Raw genomic sequence first — 16758 nt, 5'->3', positions numbered from 1 at the left:
GCTCCCCGCGTTCTCTCGCTCCCCTTCCAGCTCCCCGCGTTCTCTCGCTCCCCTTCCAGCTCCCCGCGTTCTCTCGCTCCCCTTCCAGCTCCCCGCGTTCTCTCGCTCCCCTTCCAGCTCCCCGCGTTCTCTCGCTCCCCTTCCAGCTCCCCGCGTTCTCTCGCTCCCCTTCCAGCTCCCCGCGTTCTCTCGCTCCCCTTCCAGCTCCCCGCGTTCTCTCGCTCCCCTTCCAGCTCCCCGCGTTCTCTCGCTCCCCTTCCAGCTCCCCGCGTTCTCTCGCTCCCCTTCCAGCTCCCCGCGTTCTCTCGCTCCCCTTCCAGCTCCCCGCGTTCTCTCGCTCCCCTTCCAGCTCCCCGCGTTCTCTCGCTCCCCTTCCAGCTCCCCGCGTTCTCTCGCTCCCCTTCCAGCTCCCCGCGTTCTCTCGCTCCCCTTCCAGCTCCCCGCGTTCTCTCGCTCCCCTTCCAGCTCCCCGCGTTCTCTCGCTCCCCTTCCAGCTCCCCGCGTTCTCTCGCTCCCCTTCCAGCTCCCCGCGTTCTCTCGCTCCCCTTCCAGCTCCCCGCGTTCTCTCGCTCCCCTTCCAGCTCCCCGCGTTCTCTCGCTCCCCTTCCAGCTCCCCGCGTTCTCTCGCTCCCCTTCCAGCTCCCCGCGTTCTCTCGCTCCCCTTCCAGCTCCCCGCGTTCTCTCTCTCCCCTTTCAGCTCCCCGCGTGCTCTCTCTCCCTCTCTTCCCCTCCAGCTCCCCGTGTTCCCTCTCTCTCTCTCTCTCTCTCTCCCCCCTCCAGCTCCCTGCGTTCCCTCTCTCTCTCTCTCTCCCCCCTCCAGCTCCCCGCTTTCCCTCTCTCTCTCTCCCCCCTCCAGCTCCCCGCTTTCCCTCTCTCTCTCTCCCCCCTCCAGCTCCCCGCTTTCCCTCTCTCTCTCCACCCCCCCCCCACCTCCAGCTCCCCGCGTTCCCTCTCGCTCTCTCTCTCTCCCCCACCCCCCCCACCTCCAGCTCACCACGTTCCCTCCCTCTCTCTCCCCTTCCAGCTCCCCGCGTTCTCTCTCTCCCCTTCCAGCTCCTCGCGTTCTCTTTCTCTCCCCTTCCAGCTCCCCGCGTTCTCTCTCTCTCCCCTTCCAGCTCCCCGCGTTCTCTCTCTCCCCTTCCACCTCCCCGCGTTCTCTCTCTCCCCTTCCACCTCCCCGCGTTCTCTCTCTCCCCTTCCACCTCCCCGCGTTCTCTCTCTCCCCTTCCACCTCCCCGCGTTCTCTCTCTCCCCTTCCACCTCCCCGCGTTCTCTCTCTCCCCTTCCACCTCCCCGCGTTCTCTCTCTCCCCTTCCACCTCCCCGCGTTCTCTCTCTCCCCTTCCACCTCCCCGCGTTCTCTCTCTCCCCTTCCACCTCCCCGCGTTCTCTCTCTCCCCTTCCACCTCCCCGCGTTCTCTCTCTCCCCTTCCACCTCCCCGCGTTCTCTCTCTCCCCTTCCACCTCCCCGCGTTCTCTCTCTCCCCTTCCACCTCCCCGCGTTCTCTCTCTCCCCTTCCACCTCCCCGCGTTCTCTCTCTCCCCTTCCACCTCCCCGCGTTCTCTCTCTCCCCTTCCACCTCCCCGTGTTCTCTCTCTCCCCTTCCACCTCCCCGTGTTCTCTCTCTCCCCTTCCACCTCCCCGTGTTCTCTCTCTCCCCTTCCACCTCCCCGTGTTCTCTCTCTCCCCTTCCACCTCCGTGTTCTCTCTCTCTCTCTCTACCCCCCCCTTCCAGCTCCCCGCGTTCTCTCTCTCCCCTTTCAGCTCCCCGCATTCTCTCTCTCTCTCCCCGCCCCCCCCACAGCTCCCCGCGTTTTCTCTCTCTCTCCCCCTCCAGCTCCCCCCGCGTTCTCTCTCTCCCCCTCCAGCTCCCCCCGCGTTCTCTCTCTCCCCCTCCAGCTCCCCCTGCGTTCTCTCTCTCCCCCTCCAGCTCCCCCCGCGTTCTCTCTCTCTCCCCCTCCAGCTCCCCCAGTGTTCTCTCTCTCCCCCTCCAGCTCCCCCCGCGTTCTCTCTCTCTCTCCCCCTCCAGCTCCCCCCGCGTTCTCTAGCTCTCTCCCCCTCCAGCTCCCCCCGCGTTCTCTAGCTCTCTCCCCCTCCAGCTCCCCCCGCGTTCTCTAGCTCTCTCCCCCTCCAGCTCCCCCCGCGTTCTCTAGCTCTCTCCCCCTCCAGCTCCCCCCGCGTTCTCTAGCTCTCTCCCCCTCCAGCTCCCCCCGCGTTCTCTCTCTCTCTCTCCCCCTCCAGCTCCCCCTGCGTTCTCTAGCTCTCTCCCCCTCCAGCTCCCCCCGCGTTCTCTCTCTCTCTCTCCCCCTCCAGCTCCCCCTGCGTTCTCTCTCTCTCTCTCCCCCTCCAGCTCCCCCCGCGTTCTCTCTCTCTCTCTCCCCCTCCAGCTCCCCCCGCGTTCTCTCTCTCTCTCTCTCTCTCTCTCTCTCCCCCTCCAGCTCCCCCCGCGTTCTCTCTCTCTCTCTCCCCCTCCAGCTCCCCCCCGCGTTCTCTATCTCTCTCCCCCTCCAGCTCCCCCCGCGTTCTCTATCTCTCTCCCCCTCCAGCTCCCCCCGCGTTCTCTATCTCTCTCCCCCTCCAGCTCCCCCCGCGTTTTCTCTCTCTCTCTCCCCCTCCAGCTCCCCCCGCGTGCTCTCTCTCTCTCTCCCCCTCCAGCTCCCCCCGCGTTCTCTCTCTCTCTCTCCCCCCCTCCAGCTCCCCCCGCGTTCTCTCTCACTCTCTCCCCCTCCAGCGCCCCGCGTCCCACAAGGCCAAAAGAGATAGGAGCAGGAGTCGGCCATTCGGCACCTCGAGCCTGCTTCGCCATTTAATAAGATCATTGCTGATCTGATTTTTACCTCAACTCCACTTTCTTGCCCTTTCCCCAGATCCTTTGACTCCCTTGCTGACTAAAAATTTGTCTAACTCAGCCTTGAATGTATTCAATGACTCAGCCTCCACAGCTTTTTGGGGTAAAGAATTCCAAAAACTCACGACCCTCTGGGAGAAGAAATTTTTCCTCATTTCCGTCTTAAACGGGCGACCCCTTATTCTGAGACTATGCCCCCTGGTTTTAGATTCCCCCATGAGGGGTAACATCCTCTCAGCATCGACCCTATCGAGGTCCCCTCAGAATCTTGTATGTTTCAATGAGATCTCCTCTCATTCTTCTAAACTCCAATGAGGATAGACCCAACCTGTTCAATCTTTCCTCATAAGACAATCCTTCCATACCCAGAATCAACCTAGTGAACCTTCTCTGAACTGCCTCCAATGTAAGTATGTCCTTCCTTAAATAAGGGCACCAGAACTGTACGCAGTACTCCAGCTGTGGTCTCACCAGCACCCTGTACAGTTGTAGCATGACTTCCCTGCTTTTATACTCCATCCCCCTAGAAATAAAGGCCAATATTCCATTTGCCTTCCGGATTACTTACCGCACCTGTATGTTGACTTTTTGTGTTTCATGTAGAGGACACCCAGATCCCTCTGTACCGCAGCATTTTGTAGTATTTCCCCATTCAAATAATATTTTGCTTTTTTATTTTTCCTCCCAAAGTGGATGACTTCACATTTTCCCACATTATATTCCATCTGCCAAATTTTTGCCCATTCGCTTAACCTGTCAATATCCCTTTGCAGACAATTTGTGTCCTCATCGCAACTTGCTTTGCCACCTATCTTTGTATCACCAGCAAATTTGGCCACAAGACACTCTGTTCCTTCATCCAAGTCATTGATATATATTGTAAATAGTTGAGGCCCCAGCACCGATCCCTGCGGCACCCCACTAGTTACAGATTGACATTTTGAAAATGACCCTTTTATCCCGATTCTTTATTTTCTGTTAGTTAGCCAATCCTCTATCCATGCCAGTATATTACCCCCAACACCATGAGCTCTTATCTTGTGCAGTAATCTTATGTGGCACCTTATCGAATGCCTTTTGGAAATCCAAATATACTGCATCCATTGGTTCCCCTTTATCCACCCTGCCCGTTACTTCCTCAAAGAACTCTAATAAATTTGTCAGACATGATTTCCCCTTCATAAAACCATGTGGACTCTCCTTGATTGTATTACGAGTTTCCAAATGTCCTGCTACTACTTCCTTAATAATGGATTCTAGCATTTTCCCAATGACAGATGTTAGGCTAACTGGTCTATAGTTACCTGCTTGCTGTCTCACTCCCTTCTTGAATAGGGGTGTTATGTTTGTGGTTTTCTAATCCGCTAGGACCTTTCCAGAATCTAGTGAATTCTGGAAGATTACAACCAATGCATCCACTATCTCTGTAGCCACTTCCTTTAAGACCCTCGGGTGCAAGCCATCAGTTCCTCCCTCCCCTTTGCCCCTTGATTTTCCACTATTATTGGTATGTTATTAGTGTCTTCTACTGTGAAGACAGATACAAAATATCTGTTCAATTCCTCTGCCATTTCCTTGTTTTCCATTATTATTTCCCCAGTCTCATCCTCGAAGGGACCAATGTTTACTTTAGCTGCACTCTTCCTTTTTATATACTTGTAGAAGCTTTTACTGTCAGTTTTTATATTTCTTGCTAGTTTACACTCAATTTATTTTCTCCCTCTTTATTATTCTTTCAGTCATTCTTTGCTGGTTTTTAAAGTTTTCCCACTCTTCAGGCTTACCAATAATCTTTGCCATGTTGTATGCTTTTTCTTTTAACCTGATACCATCCTTGACTTCCTTGGTTGGTTCACTCTTTTTGTGGAGTCTTTCCTCCTCACAGGGATATATTTTTGTTGCGAGTCATAAAATATATTTTTAAATGTTTGCCACTGCTTATCCACCATCATACCATCTAATCTGTTTACCCAGTCCACTTTAGCCAATTCCGCCCTCATTCCTTTATAATTGCCCTTATTTAAGTTTAATACAGTAGTTTCAGACCCAAAATCCTCGTTCTCAAACTGGATGTGAAATTCTATCATGTTATGATCACTGCTTCCCAAGGGATCCTTTACTTTGAGATCATTAATTAATCCTTCAGATCCAAAATGGCCTGTTCCCTGGTTGGTTCCCCAACGTATTGGTCTCAGAAACAGTCCCTAATACGCTCTATGAACTCTTCCCTCAGGGCTATTTTTGCCAATTTGATTTGTCCAATCTATGTGAAAGTCAAAATCGCCCATGATTATTGCATTACCTTTTTTACAAGCCCCCCTTATTTCCTGATTTATATTTTGCCCTACAGTGTAGCTACTGTTAGGGGGCCTATATACTACTCCCACCAGTGATTTCTTTCTCTTGCTATTTCTTACCTCCACCCAAATTGATTTGACATCTTGATCTTCTGAGCCAAGATCATTTCTCACTATTATACCAATTTCATCCTTTATTAAGAGAGCTACCCCACCACCTTTACCTTTTTTCCTATCCTTCCGAAATGTTAAATAAACCTGAATATTTAGCTCACAACCACGTCTCTGTAATGGCCACGAGATCATACCCATTTGTTTCATTTTGAGCTGTCAATTCATCCATCTTATTACGAATGCTGCACGCATTCAGATAAAGAACCTTTAATTTTGTCTTTTTACCATTCTTTCCTACCCCGGCCCCATTTGCTAGTGCACTCTTATGTTTGTACTCTCTGTCCCTTCCTGACATACTCTGTTTACCATTACCCCCATCAGTTTCCTGTACCACTTCTTTGTCTTTTCTCTCTCCCCCCTCCCCCCCGCAGCATTCTCTCCCCCCCCCACAGCGTTCTCGCTCCCCCCCCCCACAGCGTTCTCGCTCCCCCCCCCACAGCGTTCTCGCTCCCCCCCCCACAGCGTTCTCGCTCCCCCCCCCACAGCGTTCTCGCTCCCCCCCCCACAGCGTTCTCGCTCCCCCCCCCACAGCGTTCTCGCTCCCCCCCCCCACAGCGTTCTCGCTCCCCCCCCCACAGCGTTCTCGCTCCCCCCCCCACAGCGTTCTCGCTCCCCCCCCCACAGCGTTCTCGCTCCCCCCCCCACAGCGTTCTCGCTCCCCCCCCCACAGCGTTCTCGCTCCCCCCCCCACAGCGTTCTCGCTCCCCCCCCCACAGCGTTCTCGCTCCCCCCCCCACAGCGTTCTCGCTCCCCCCCCCACAGCGTTCTCGCTCCCCCCCCCACAGCGTTCTCGCTCCCCCCCCCACAGCGTTCTCGCTCCCCCCCCCCACAGCGTTCTCGCTCCCCCCCCCACAGCGTTCTCGCTCCCCCCCCCACAGCGTTCTCGCTCCCCCCCCCACAGCGTTCTCGCTCCCCCCCCCACAGCGTTCTCGCTCCCCCCTCCACAGCGTTCTCGCTCCCCCCTCCACAGCGTTCTCGCTCCCCCCTCCACAGCGTTCTCCTCCACAGCGTTCTCGCTCCCCCCCACAGCGTTCTCGCTCTCTCCCCCTCCCCCCCACAGCGTTCTCGCTCTCTCCCCCTCCCCCCCACAGCGTTCTTGCTCTCTCCCCCTCCCCCCACAGCGTTCTCGCTCTCTCCCCCTCCCCCCACAGCGTTCTCGCTCTCTCCCCCTCCCCCCACAGCGTTCTCGCTCTCTCCCCCTCCCCCCCACAGCGTTCTCGCTCTCTCCCCCTCCCCCCCACAGCGTTCTCGCTCTCTCCCCCTCCCCCCCACAGCGTTCTCGCTCTCTCCCCCTCCCCCCCACAGCGTTCTCGCTCTCTCCCCCTCCCCCCCACAGCGTTCTCGCTCTCTCCCCCTCCCCCCCACAGCGTTCTCGCTCTCTCCCCCTCCCCCCCACAGCGTTCTCGCTCTCTCCCCCTCCCCCCACAGCGTTCTCGCTCTCTTCCCCCTCCCCCCACAGCGTTCTCGCTCTCTTCCCCCTCCCCCCCACAGCGTTCTCGCTCTCTCCCCCTCCCCCCCACAGCGTTCTCGCTCTCTCCCCCTCCCCCCCACAGCGTTCTCGCTCTCTTCCCCCTCCCCCCCACAGCGTTCTCGCTCTCTTCCCCCTCCCCCCCACAGCGTTCTCGCTCTCTCCCCCTCCCCCCACAGCGTTCTCGCTCTCTCCCCCTCCCCCCACAGCGTTCTCGCTCTCTCCCCCTCCCCCCCACAGCGTTCTCGCTCTCTCCCCCTCCCCCCCACAGCGTTCTCGCTCTCTCCCCCTCCCCCCCACAGCGTTCTCGCTCTCTCCCCCTCCCCCCCACAGCGTTCTCGCTCTCTCCCCCTCCCCCCCACAGCGTTCTCGCTCTCTCCCCCTCCCCCCCACAGCGTTCTCGCTCTCTCCCCCTCCCCCCACAGCGTTCTCGCTCTCTTCCCCCTCCCCCCACAGCGTTCTCGCTCTCTTCCCCCTCCCCCCCACAGCGTTCTCGCTCTCTCCCCCTCCCCCCCACAGCGTTCTCGCTCTCTCCCCCTCCCCCCCACAGCGTTCTCGCTCTCTCCCCCTCCCCCCCACAGCGTTCTCGCTCTCTTCCCCCTCCCCCCCACAGCGTTCTCGCTCTCTTCCCCCTCCCCCCCACAGCGTTCTCGCTCTCTCCCCCTCCCCCCCACAGCGTTCTCTCCCCCTCCCCCCACAGCGTTCTCTCCCCCTCCCCCCCACAGCGTTCTCTCCCCCTCCCCCCCACAGCGTTCTCTCCCCCTCCCCCCCACAGGGTTCTCTCCCCCTCCCCCCCACAGGGTTCTCTCCCCCTCCCCCCCACAGGGTTCTCTCTTCCCCCCGCCACAGCGTTCTCTCTTCCCCCCCCCACAGCGTTCTCTCTTCCCCCCCCCCCACAGCGTTCTCTCTTCCCTCCCCCCCCCCCACAGCGTTCTCTCTTCCCCCCCCCCCCCACAGCGTTCTCTCTTCCCCCCCCCCCCCCCACAGCGTTCTCTCTTCCCGCCCCCCCACAGCGTTCTCTCTTCCCCCCCCCCCACAGCGTTCTCTCTTCCCCCCCCCCACAGCGTTCTCTCTTCCCCCCCCCCCCCACAGCGTTCTCTCTTCCCCCCCCCCCACAGCGTTCTCTCTTCCCCCCCCCCCCCACAGCGTTCTCTCTTCCCCCCCCCCCACAGCGTTCTCTCTTCCCCCCCCCCAACAGCGTTCTCTCTTCCCCCCCCCCCCAACAGCGTTCTCTCTTCCCCCCCCCCCCAACAGCGTTCTCTCTCTCTCTCCCGAGCGTTCTTTCTCTTCCCCCTCCCCTCCAGCGTTCTCTCTCACCCCCTCCGCCCCACCAGGGTTCTCTCTCACCCCCTCCGCCCCACCAGCATTCTCTCTCCACCTCCACCCTGCCCCCCCACCTCATCTTGAACCTTAGCCCCAGGTTTCTGCCTCATCCCAGTCCCACTGAACCCCACAGACCAACAAACCCAAACAGTCTTTTTCTCAGCTAGTAACGCTGTTACCCACCATGTTTACAGATCTCACTAGAATCTGGCTGACAGTCTTCACCTGATGGAGCTCAGTGCAGTGAGCAATAACACGAGATGCACTAGCACGGTTTTATTTTTAATCATCAGTCTGTCAGGCTGCCATACAGAACACTCACACTTTTAGAAAAAATGCAAAACCATCTCTTTATCCAGCAACTACACAATGCACAAGCTCTCACACAACAGATTGCTCTCAGATTAATCACCATTTAGCAAAGTAAGCCAGTGCCAAAATAAGTGTCATTACAAATTACTGCCCTTGTCCAACTCCTTCCTGTAAGGTCTCCAATGCCATTATCAACAACTCCATGCCCACCTCTCGAACCATTCAATATTTGAATGCCTCCAATCACCTAGAAGGTTCTCCAACATTTATTAACACCCCTCCCACCAATATCATTGAGATCACACTGATCAAAATCACTAATATCCTAAATGACTGGGACAGCAGCACACTATCCCTTCTTGTCCTTGTTGTTGCCTTTGAAACAGTTGGCCTTCTATCCATTTTCATACGGTCCACCTCTGTGGCATTCCATTTCTACCTGTCCCAACAAAGTTGATTTATCTCTTCCAATGGCTTGCCCTCCCACATACAAACAATAAACCACTGGTGTGCCCTATGGCTCAGCTCGGTCTGTGCTTTCTCTTCTATTCCTTATCCGTATTCTGTCCCTTAGCAACCTCATTCGCAAAAATGGGGGGCGGTTTCTATATCCATGCCAACACCAAAATCCACCTCTCTAATTCTACTCTTGATTTGACAACTTCTGGCAAGCTGTCCAACAGTCTGTCTGAATCAAGTCCTGGATGAGCCATAACTTTCTTCAGCTCAACATCTACAAGACTACAAGACTATTTGGTTCCACTGAAACTCAGCGCCTCAGGTGTCGATTCTATTCTTCTTTTCAGCTGAGTACACAGTCTGAACCTACAAGCGCCCAATCTCAGTGGCCTGCTCAACCCTGAGCAGAACTCCAGACCCCAAATCCGGTCCACTGCCATGACCACTTACTTCCGTCTCTGGAGCACTGCCCACCGATGCCACTATCTTAGCCCCACCACTGCTAAAACCTTCAGCAGTACCTTCATCATTTCAAAATTCGATTTCTCTGACACACTCAACTCACCAGCATTCTCCCTTCGATGCTGCACAAACTCCAATCCATCCAGGATTTTGTTTCTGCACCTTACTTGATACAAAATCCTGTACCCCAGTTTTCATTGACCTCCAATGCTTCCTATCCCCAACACAGTGGTTTCAAAATCTTCATTCGGGTCTTCAAATTGCTCCTATCTACTTCTGTAATCTTCTCCACTTCTACATCCTAACATGCATCATCCAGCCTTCCAACTTTGGTTTACTATGCGTTCCCCCTCCCTTCCCTCTGCTCCCCCCATCAGTGGCAAAGCCTTCAGCTACCACTTCCCTGGATTCTGCAATATTCTCTTGAATCTCTTTGCCTCAATACTTTCCTCCCCACCTTCAAAAGCCTCATCTCTGCCCGCTTTTGGTCACCTCCGTTAACTTCTTTCCTACTTCCTGCTCAGTGTTCCCTTTCCCCCTGTAAAGTATCTTAGGATGTTTTGTTACATAAAATGCATTCTACTTTCTGAGTAATAACTTAATTAGGCATTCCAAAAAAAAAGGAAAAGAACAAGAAATAATATCTCAACATTTAGAGCATTACATATGATACAACCCCCTTCTATGACTTCAGTAGCATTTCTGTATGAAGAGGAAATAGGTACCTTGGGGACTGGGTGGTGTAGTAGACTTGCACACTGTGCTTTCACTTCTGGGTCCTGGGTCTGACTTTAGCCTGAAGTGAAGGGATGGAAGCATTGCTTGTCTATTAGCTGTAAGAGTACTATATGAAATGAGTTTTGTTGTCTCAACCCAGTGCCTTGTGGAAAAATATTCCTTTAATTTGGCACTAATTGATAATGTCACTCAGAGAAACCACTGAGGTGGCCAGTGTAAGAAATGGAGATGTCAACAGGAGCAGCAGGAAATGCTTTTCTGAGCTTGGGGTTAAAACAGACTGCTGAGTAGATTGCAGGGAGCTTTACTATGCACTGATTGCAGTAGTCTATGCTGGATCTGGGAGGCTGAGACTGGGTGCTTGAGATGGAAAAATGTTTTACTCTCCAGAATTAACATCCCTCCTCTGATGCGTTATTCGCTAAGAAGCATCAGGTTCCATTCTGTAACTCTTTCAAGCGGACATTATTTTTGGAGCAGGTGTTGGACAGGAACATTATTTAGTGTGTATTATGAGTGCAGGAGAAATGTCTCAGTTGCCAAAAGATTAATAGAATTCATGGAAAACAGCAAATGTAATCTCTTAAAATCGAACAAAATTTCAATTCTTCAAAGTTTTTCCAAGTTAAATTGGAACAGAAATAAAGTTTATATGAATAGATATTGACTGAGCCCATATATTAACCCACAATAGTTCCTGTCCTGTTGCCAACGGGGAAATGTTTCTGTTGGGGACAGCAAGTCAGGGTTGAATATTCGAGATGTGATGATAAACAATTCATAACCATTGAAGATCTGGGAATATTTATGAAAAAATTTCCCTCAGGGAAATTAAATGGGTAGGGTGGAGCCTGTGATAGGGTAGATTTTACAAGAGAAAGAGCAGGGAAGTGGAACTATTTGGATAGCTCTTTCATACAGCCGGCACAAGCACGATGGGCCACATGGCCATCTTCTGTGCTATATGATTCTATGATTTTATGTCTGTGGAACAAGGTTGACTTGTGGAGCAAAGTTCATGAAAGGCCAAAGCAACCAGATAGACCCAACTGTTCAGACATGCAACAAATACCCTAAAGGATTTCAAAGGATTTTTGAGGGGGTGGGTAAGCTGAGAATGGAGGTAGTGCATTAGCAAATCAGAGCCATAATACTAGCACGACTAGAAGATGCAGTGACAAATTTCTGACATTCTATTGAAATTCAGGTAACAGAAAGATAGGTAGGAAAGTAAGTTGTGAAGAGAACATAAGGAGTCTGCAAAGGGATATAGATAGGTAAAGTGAGTGGGCAAAAATTTGGCAGATGGAGTATACAATGTGGGAAAATGTGAACTTGTCCACTTTGGCAGGAGGAATAGAAAAGCAGTATATTATTTAAATGGAGAGAGATTGCAGAACTCTGAGGTACAGAGGGATCTGGGTGTCCTGGTACATGAATCACAAATAGTATGCAGGTACAGCAAGTGATTAGGAAGGCAAATGGAATGTTGTAATTTATTGCAAGAGGAATGGAATATAAAAGTAGAGATGTTTTGCTACATTTGCACAGGGCATTGGTGAGACCACATCTAGAATAGCGTGTGCAGTTTTGGTCTCCTTATTTAAGAAAGGACGTAATTGCTACAGAGGCAGTTCAGAGAAGGTTCACTCAACTGATTCCTAGGATGAGGGGGTTATCTTAGGAGGAAAGGTTGGACAAGTTGGGCCTGTATACATTGGAGTTTAGAAGAATGAGAGGTGATCCTGTTGAAACATGTAGGATCCTGAGGGGACTTGAAGGGGTAGATGTTGAGAGGATGTTTCCCCTTGTAGGAGAGACTAGAACAAGGGGTCAGAGTTTAAAAATAAGGGGTCTCCCATTTAAGAGGGAGATGAGGAGAAATTTTTTCTCTCAGAGGGTCGTGAGTCTGTGGAACTCCCTTCACAGAGAGCGGTGGAGGCAGGGTCATTGAATATTTTTAAGGCTGAGTTAGATAGATTCCTGATTAACAAGGGAGTCAAAGGTTATAGTAGGTAGACGGGAAAGTAGGGTTGAGGTCACAATCAGATCAGCCATAATCTTATCAAATGGCAAAGCAGGCTCGAGGGACCAAATGGCCTACTCCTGCTCTTAATTGGTATGTTCGTAGTGCATAAAGCAAACAAGCTTTTCACTCATTTTATGAATCCCTCAATTAAATATTACAGTTATAACTTTATATGTATAATTCATTGTTATAATATTGAATTTAAATCAGGGTTCTGTAGGGAATGTGTTTATACTCTACATTTCAAAGAATCATGATGAAATGAAGACCAACTATTTGAGTAGCATTAACATCTGTTTTAAGGTCTTACGGTCTGCAACCGAAAACAACCATTAATATAGACTTTCTGAAAAGGCAGAAACATACTGACTTTTCATTGCAGAAGCAGGTTCTAAAAACGGATATATACATCCAAAACAAAGACTTACCCTTCTCAAACCCATTCTGGACAGTAACTGCGTAGAGAAAGAAAAAAAAACGAGTGTTTTAACATAGTAACACTCAACAACATGAACAGATCAAAATTAGCAATCCCTGTTACTCAGACTCAAAAGTACAAAAATACATTACTATTGATCCATAAACTAGAAGCTTCAAATGATTTTATTGGATTAGAAATTTCAGCAGAGGACATTGAGCCTTTGCCTGTGCAAGTTCCACAAGAGGTATCTACTTTAATCTCTGCTTTCCCTTCCCCATGCCCTTTAAAAAATTCCCTCAATTCCTTCTTAAAATGTTATGATTGACTCAGCTTCAAAAGCCATTTGTGGTAATACATTCCATAGCCCAATAAATTTTCCGTAAAATGTAAATCTAACATCCCCCATTTATGCCTTTAGCACCAGTCCTCAGGTTTCACCCTCTTCCAAGTGATTCACCAAACAATGGAGATAATCTTTCACTATATATCCTGTGAAAACCTCTCAAAATTTTAACAACTCCATAACATTTCTCCTTAACTTTCTCTGCTCCAGCAAATACAATCCTAGTTTTTCCAAGTCTCTCGATGTAACTATATCCTCTGATCCCTGCTGTTTTCCATGATTCCAATATCCTTTCTATGAGTGTCCAAAACTGTACACGACTCCAACTGTGCCCCAACCAATGTGTTGTACAGATTCAACGCCACCTCTTTGCTCTTGTACTCGATTCCCTCACAATGAACCCCAGAATCCTATTTGCCCTCTTCTGGCTTTTTCCCACTTGAAACCCTGCTTTCAAAGATCTGTGTATCTTGCAGCCTAGATCTGTCTAATCCTCCTCTGCAATGACAATTTTACCATACAGGGTATATTTCCATTCCCTGCTCTTCTCCCCCAAAATGTACCACTTCACATTTATCGAATATCTGAGAAACAGCCATTTACTTCTACTTTCTATTCTACAGCCAGCCCTCTATCCATGTTGCTACTTTTAATATCTTTACTCTTTGAAGTAAGTCTCATCAAATCCTTTTTAAAAATCTAAACGTACTACATTTACTGCATTCCCTTTGTCTGTGCTGAGCAATTTCCTTGAAGAATTAATCATTAAAGCACAACCTACCCCTTACAAATCTGTGTTTACTATCCCTGATAACCCATATCTTTCTAAGTTTTCACAAATGTTATCGCTTACCTCTCTAGTAAATTTACCCTATCACTGATGTGAAGCTAATTTGTCTGTAGTAACCTGGCGGACTCCATCTGAAAATCACCTTTGATAGTATTCTGTTTTTCTGATTCTGCAATCATGACCTTAGTTAGTAATCTCTTTTACTATCTCTTCTGTCTAATCTGCAGCCTTCTCTGTCACATTAAAATTGAACAGAAAGATGCGCTTTATTTACAATACCCAGAACTAAAAGGTGCATTTGTAGAATCGTTGATTTTATTACACAGTTGAGCTGATGTTCAACTTACATATAAGCCTGACTGGCTGGAAAAAATTGCTGGGTTTTAAGAACTGAATACCATGGCTTGAGGGGAACGTGCACCAGTCAACCTAAGGACACAATACCACTCAGAGACTGTCATTTAAATTTCACCCTTTGGTAGAGAAAAAAGTGGCAGAGAAAAGACTAAAAAAACATGCTGGTTTTAATCTCCAAAAACACATGCATGCACACACACACGCGATCATTGAAACAGGATATGAGGCACTTTTCCATTATCAACAGTGAATTAAAAAACAAATCATTAATTTTAAAAAAAATGTTCTACCTACAGTTTGCATTTTTATTGCAATGCTCATTTCACAGCAAGAGAGTCATCAGTTCCACACTGATCATTAAATACTGAAAGTTTTAACTATTTTCCCCTTGAACAGAAGCTGAACCTCAATTTCTTTCCTCCTAATTTTCTCTCCTCCTCTTCTAAAAGTGCTGACTCATACAGAGATGCAGATCCATAGATTCTGGTGGCTCTCTGGTATCTTACCTAAATAGCCATCCTTCATGAGAGCGCCTGGGCAGCAAGTGACAGATGGTTCAAACATGGAGGCCATCACAGCTGAGCTTGATCCTGTCTCCTGGCCACATCCACAAATCCACACTTTCCAGTGGGGTGGGGAATTGTCACCAGAATCAGAGGTTGAAACCTTCACTGTTTTTTCTCCATAGTCCAGGAATAATACCTGTAACCTGCCTGAACTGTACCATCATTCACATCCACCCAGAAACTGGCATCTTTGACCACTTCCAGTGTCGGTATGGCTCAGGTGGTAGCACTCTCAGTCAGAAGGTTGTAAACTCATTATGGACTTGAGCACATAATCTAGGCTGACACCCCTGTGCAGTACTGAAAGAGTTCTGCATCATTGGAAATGCCTCGTGTTGTCAGGCTGCTTGTTTGAACTGAGATCCTATATGCCTATTCAGGTGGATGCAAACCATCCCACTGCACTGTTCAAAGAAGAGCAGTTCTCCCAGCATCCCGGCCAACAGTCTTCTCTCAACCAACACCAGCAAAAACAAAGTATCTGGTTCCTCATTGATGTCCTGCTGTGCGAGTTTACTACCAGGTTTACACAACAGTAACAGCACTTCAAAAGAAACACGTTTGTTGTAAAGTATTTTATGGTGATGAGATGCTATACAAATGTAAGTTTTTCTTCAAGTTTTTTTAAATATAAAATTGCTGTACTCGGCAGAAAAACACAATTTGTGGAAGACTTGGAAGTTTGTGGAATTTATTGTAGGATGTCACACCATGACAAGTCACTTGGCCTAACTATTTCTTAGTTTAGTGCAGGATAGGGGACCTACACTAAAATTCAGTCCAAGGTCAGGCTTGGTTAGCATCACGCATTGTTTTTGTCTATCGGGTTTGAAAAACTCAAATCCAAATGATGTTACCAAATTCTAAGACTGCAGAGAGAGATATTTCAACAAAGAAAAAAAAGCGTCTTTTTCAGCAGTTGCTGCTGGTGTGGTCCTTCCTATTACACGCAAGAGCAGTTATTGGTCAGTTTCACTTTCTGCAGTTGATATTCTAAGAAATAATTACAGCAAATACCAATGCCCAGATTGCAGGTTTTTAATTACTTGTAAACCTGCCGGTGTGAAACATGCACTGGTACAAACAATTCCTTGCTACTTAAACACTAGGCACAAAAGTTGTGATTGTCACTTTTTTGGTTTCATCTTTGAGACACATATACACTAATAGGTCTGAGCATATAGCTGCACTGATTAACAACTTGCATTTATATAGTATCTCAATGCTAAAAAATCTCAAAGCTTTTCACACAGAGGTATTATCAAAAAATGGACTCTAAGCTAAAGGAGGAGATATTAGGAAGGGCTATCAAAAGCTTGCTCAATGGGTGGATTTTAAGAGAAGGTTGAGAAGTGGTGAGGTTTAGGTAGGGAATTCCAGAGCATGGGGTTTAGTATGGGTGGAGGCAGGCGATGTTACAAAGGTAGAAATAAGTGATGGAGAGGATAAGGGATCGGAAGCTCAGTTTAGAGTCAAGATTTCGTACAATCTGGTTCAACCCGGAGACAATGGCTGGGAAGGGGATGGATTCGGTTCACTGGCAACGGCCAAAGACCACAGCTTCGGTCTTCCCAACGTTTAGCTGGAGGAAATTACAGCTCATCCAAGACTGGATGTCAGCAAAGCAGTCTGATAACATAGAGGCAGTGGACGGGTCAAGAGAGATAGATGATGGAGAGATCGAACTAAGTTTCATCAGAGTACATGTGAAAGCTAATCCAATGTCTCCGGATGATGTCGGCAAGGGGCAGCATTTAGATGAAGAGGACAAGGACAGATCCTTGGGGTACTCTGTCCAATTGGCCTTTACTCCAACCTCAGAAACCATCCATGAGTACAAGGGCTGCGGTGATTCAAGAGAAGGTCCACTATCACCTTCTCAGGGCAGCTAGGTATGGGTAATAAAAATGTGGCTTTGCCAGCATTGCCCACATCTTGAGAACAAAGAAAAGCCTCCTACTGAGATTCCCATTTCCCACAGCAGCCATCTTTGCACTCTGAGTCAAATTATCCATTTTGCTCAAATTATAGGCTGTTTTGTGCTACACACAGCAAGGAAGCTTAAAGAGACTGCCTGAATGGATATCACATAGGATGCTAATAACTGGCAAAGAAAGACGACTTTCCGTGATGCAGGCAGGTCATTTTCTTAAGACTTTGTCACATCTATG

At 49.6% G+C, this 16758-nt stretch overlaps 1 protein-coding gene across 3 annotated transcripts in view; it reads right to left on the bottom strand.

Annotated features, from left to right (window-relative positions):
* zdhhc15b (zinc finger DHHC-type palmitoyltransferase 15b) overlaps window positions 1–16758 on the bottom strand; it is a 57241-nt gene that overhangs the window by 30688 nt on the left and 9795 nt on the right. For 2 of the 3 annotated variants that reach the window (XM_067997186.1, XM_067997185.1), the window contains exon 2: window positions 12539–12565. In XM_067997186.1, coding sequence (XP_067853287.1) covers window positions 12539–12565 — 27 coding nt within the window. Of the gene's footprint in view, window positions 1–10068; window positions 10178–12538; window positions 12566–16758 lie in introns of those variants that run through there. The other variant, XM_067997184.1, reaches the window with a different exon arrangement.

Source organism: Heptranchias perlo, chromosome 15 (genome assembly GCF_035084215.1).
Source record: "Heptranchias perlo isolate sHepPer1 chromosome 15, sHepPer1.hap1, whole genome shotgun sequence".
NCBI classification, from domain to species: Eukaryota; Metazoa; Chordata; class Chondrichthyes; order Hexanchiformes; family Hexanchidae; genus Heptranchias; species Heptranchias perlo.
Note: the sequence above shows the minus strand (reverse complement) of the source record. Positions and strands in the feature narration are given on the sequence as shown.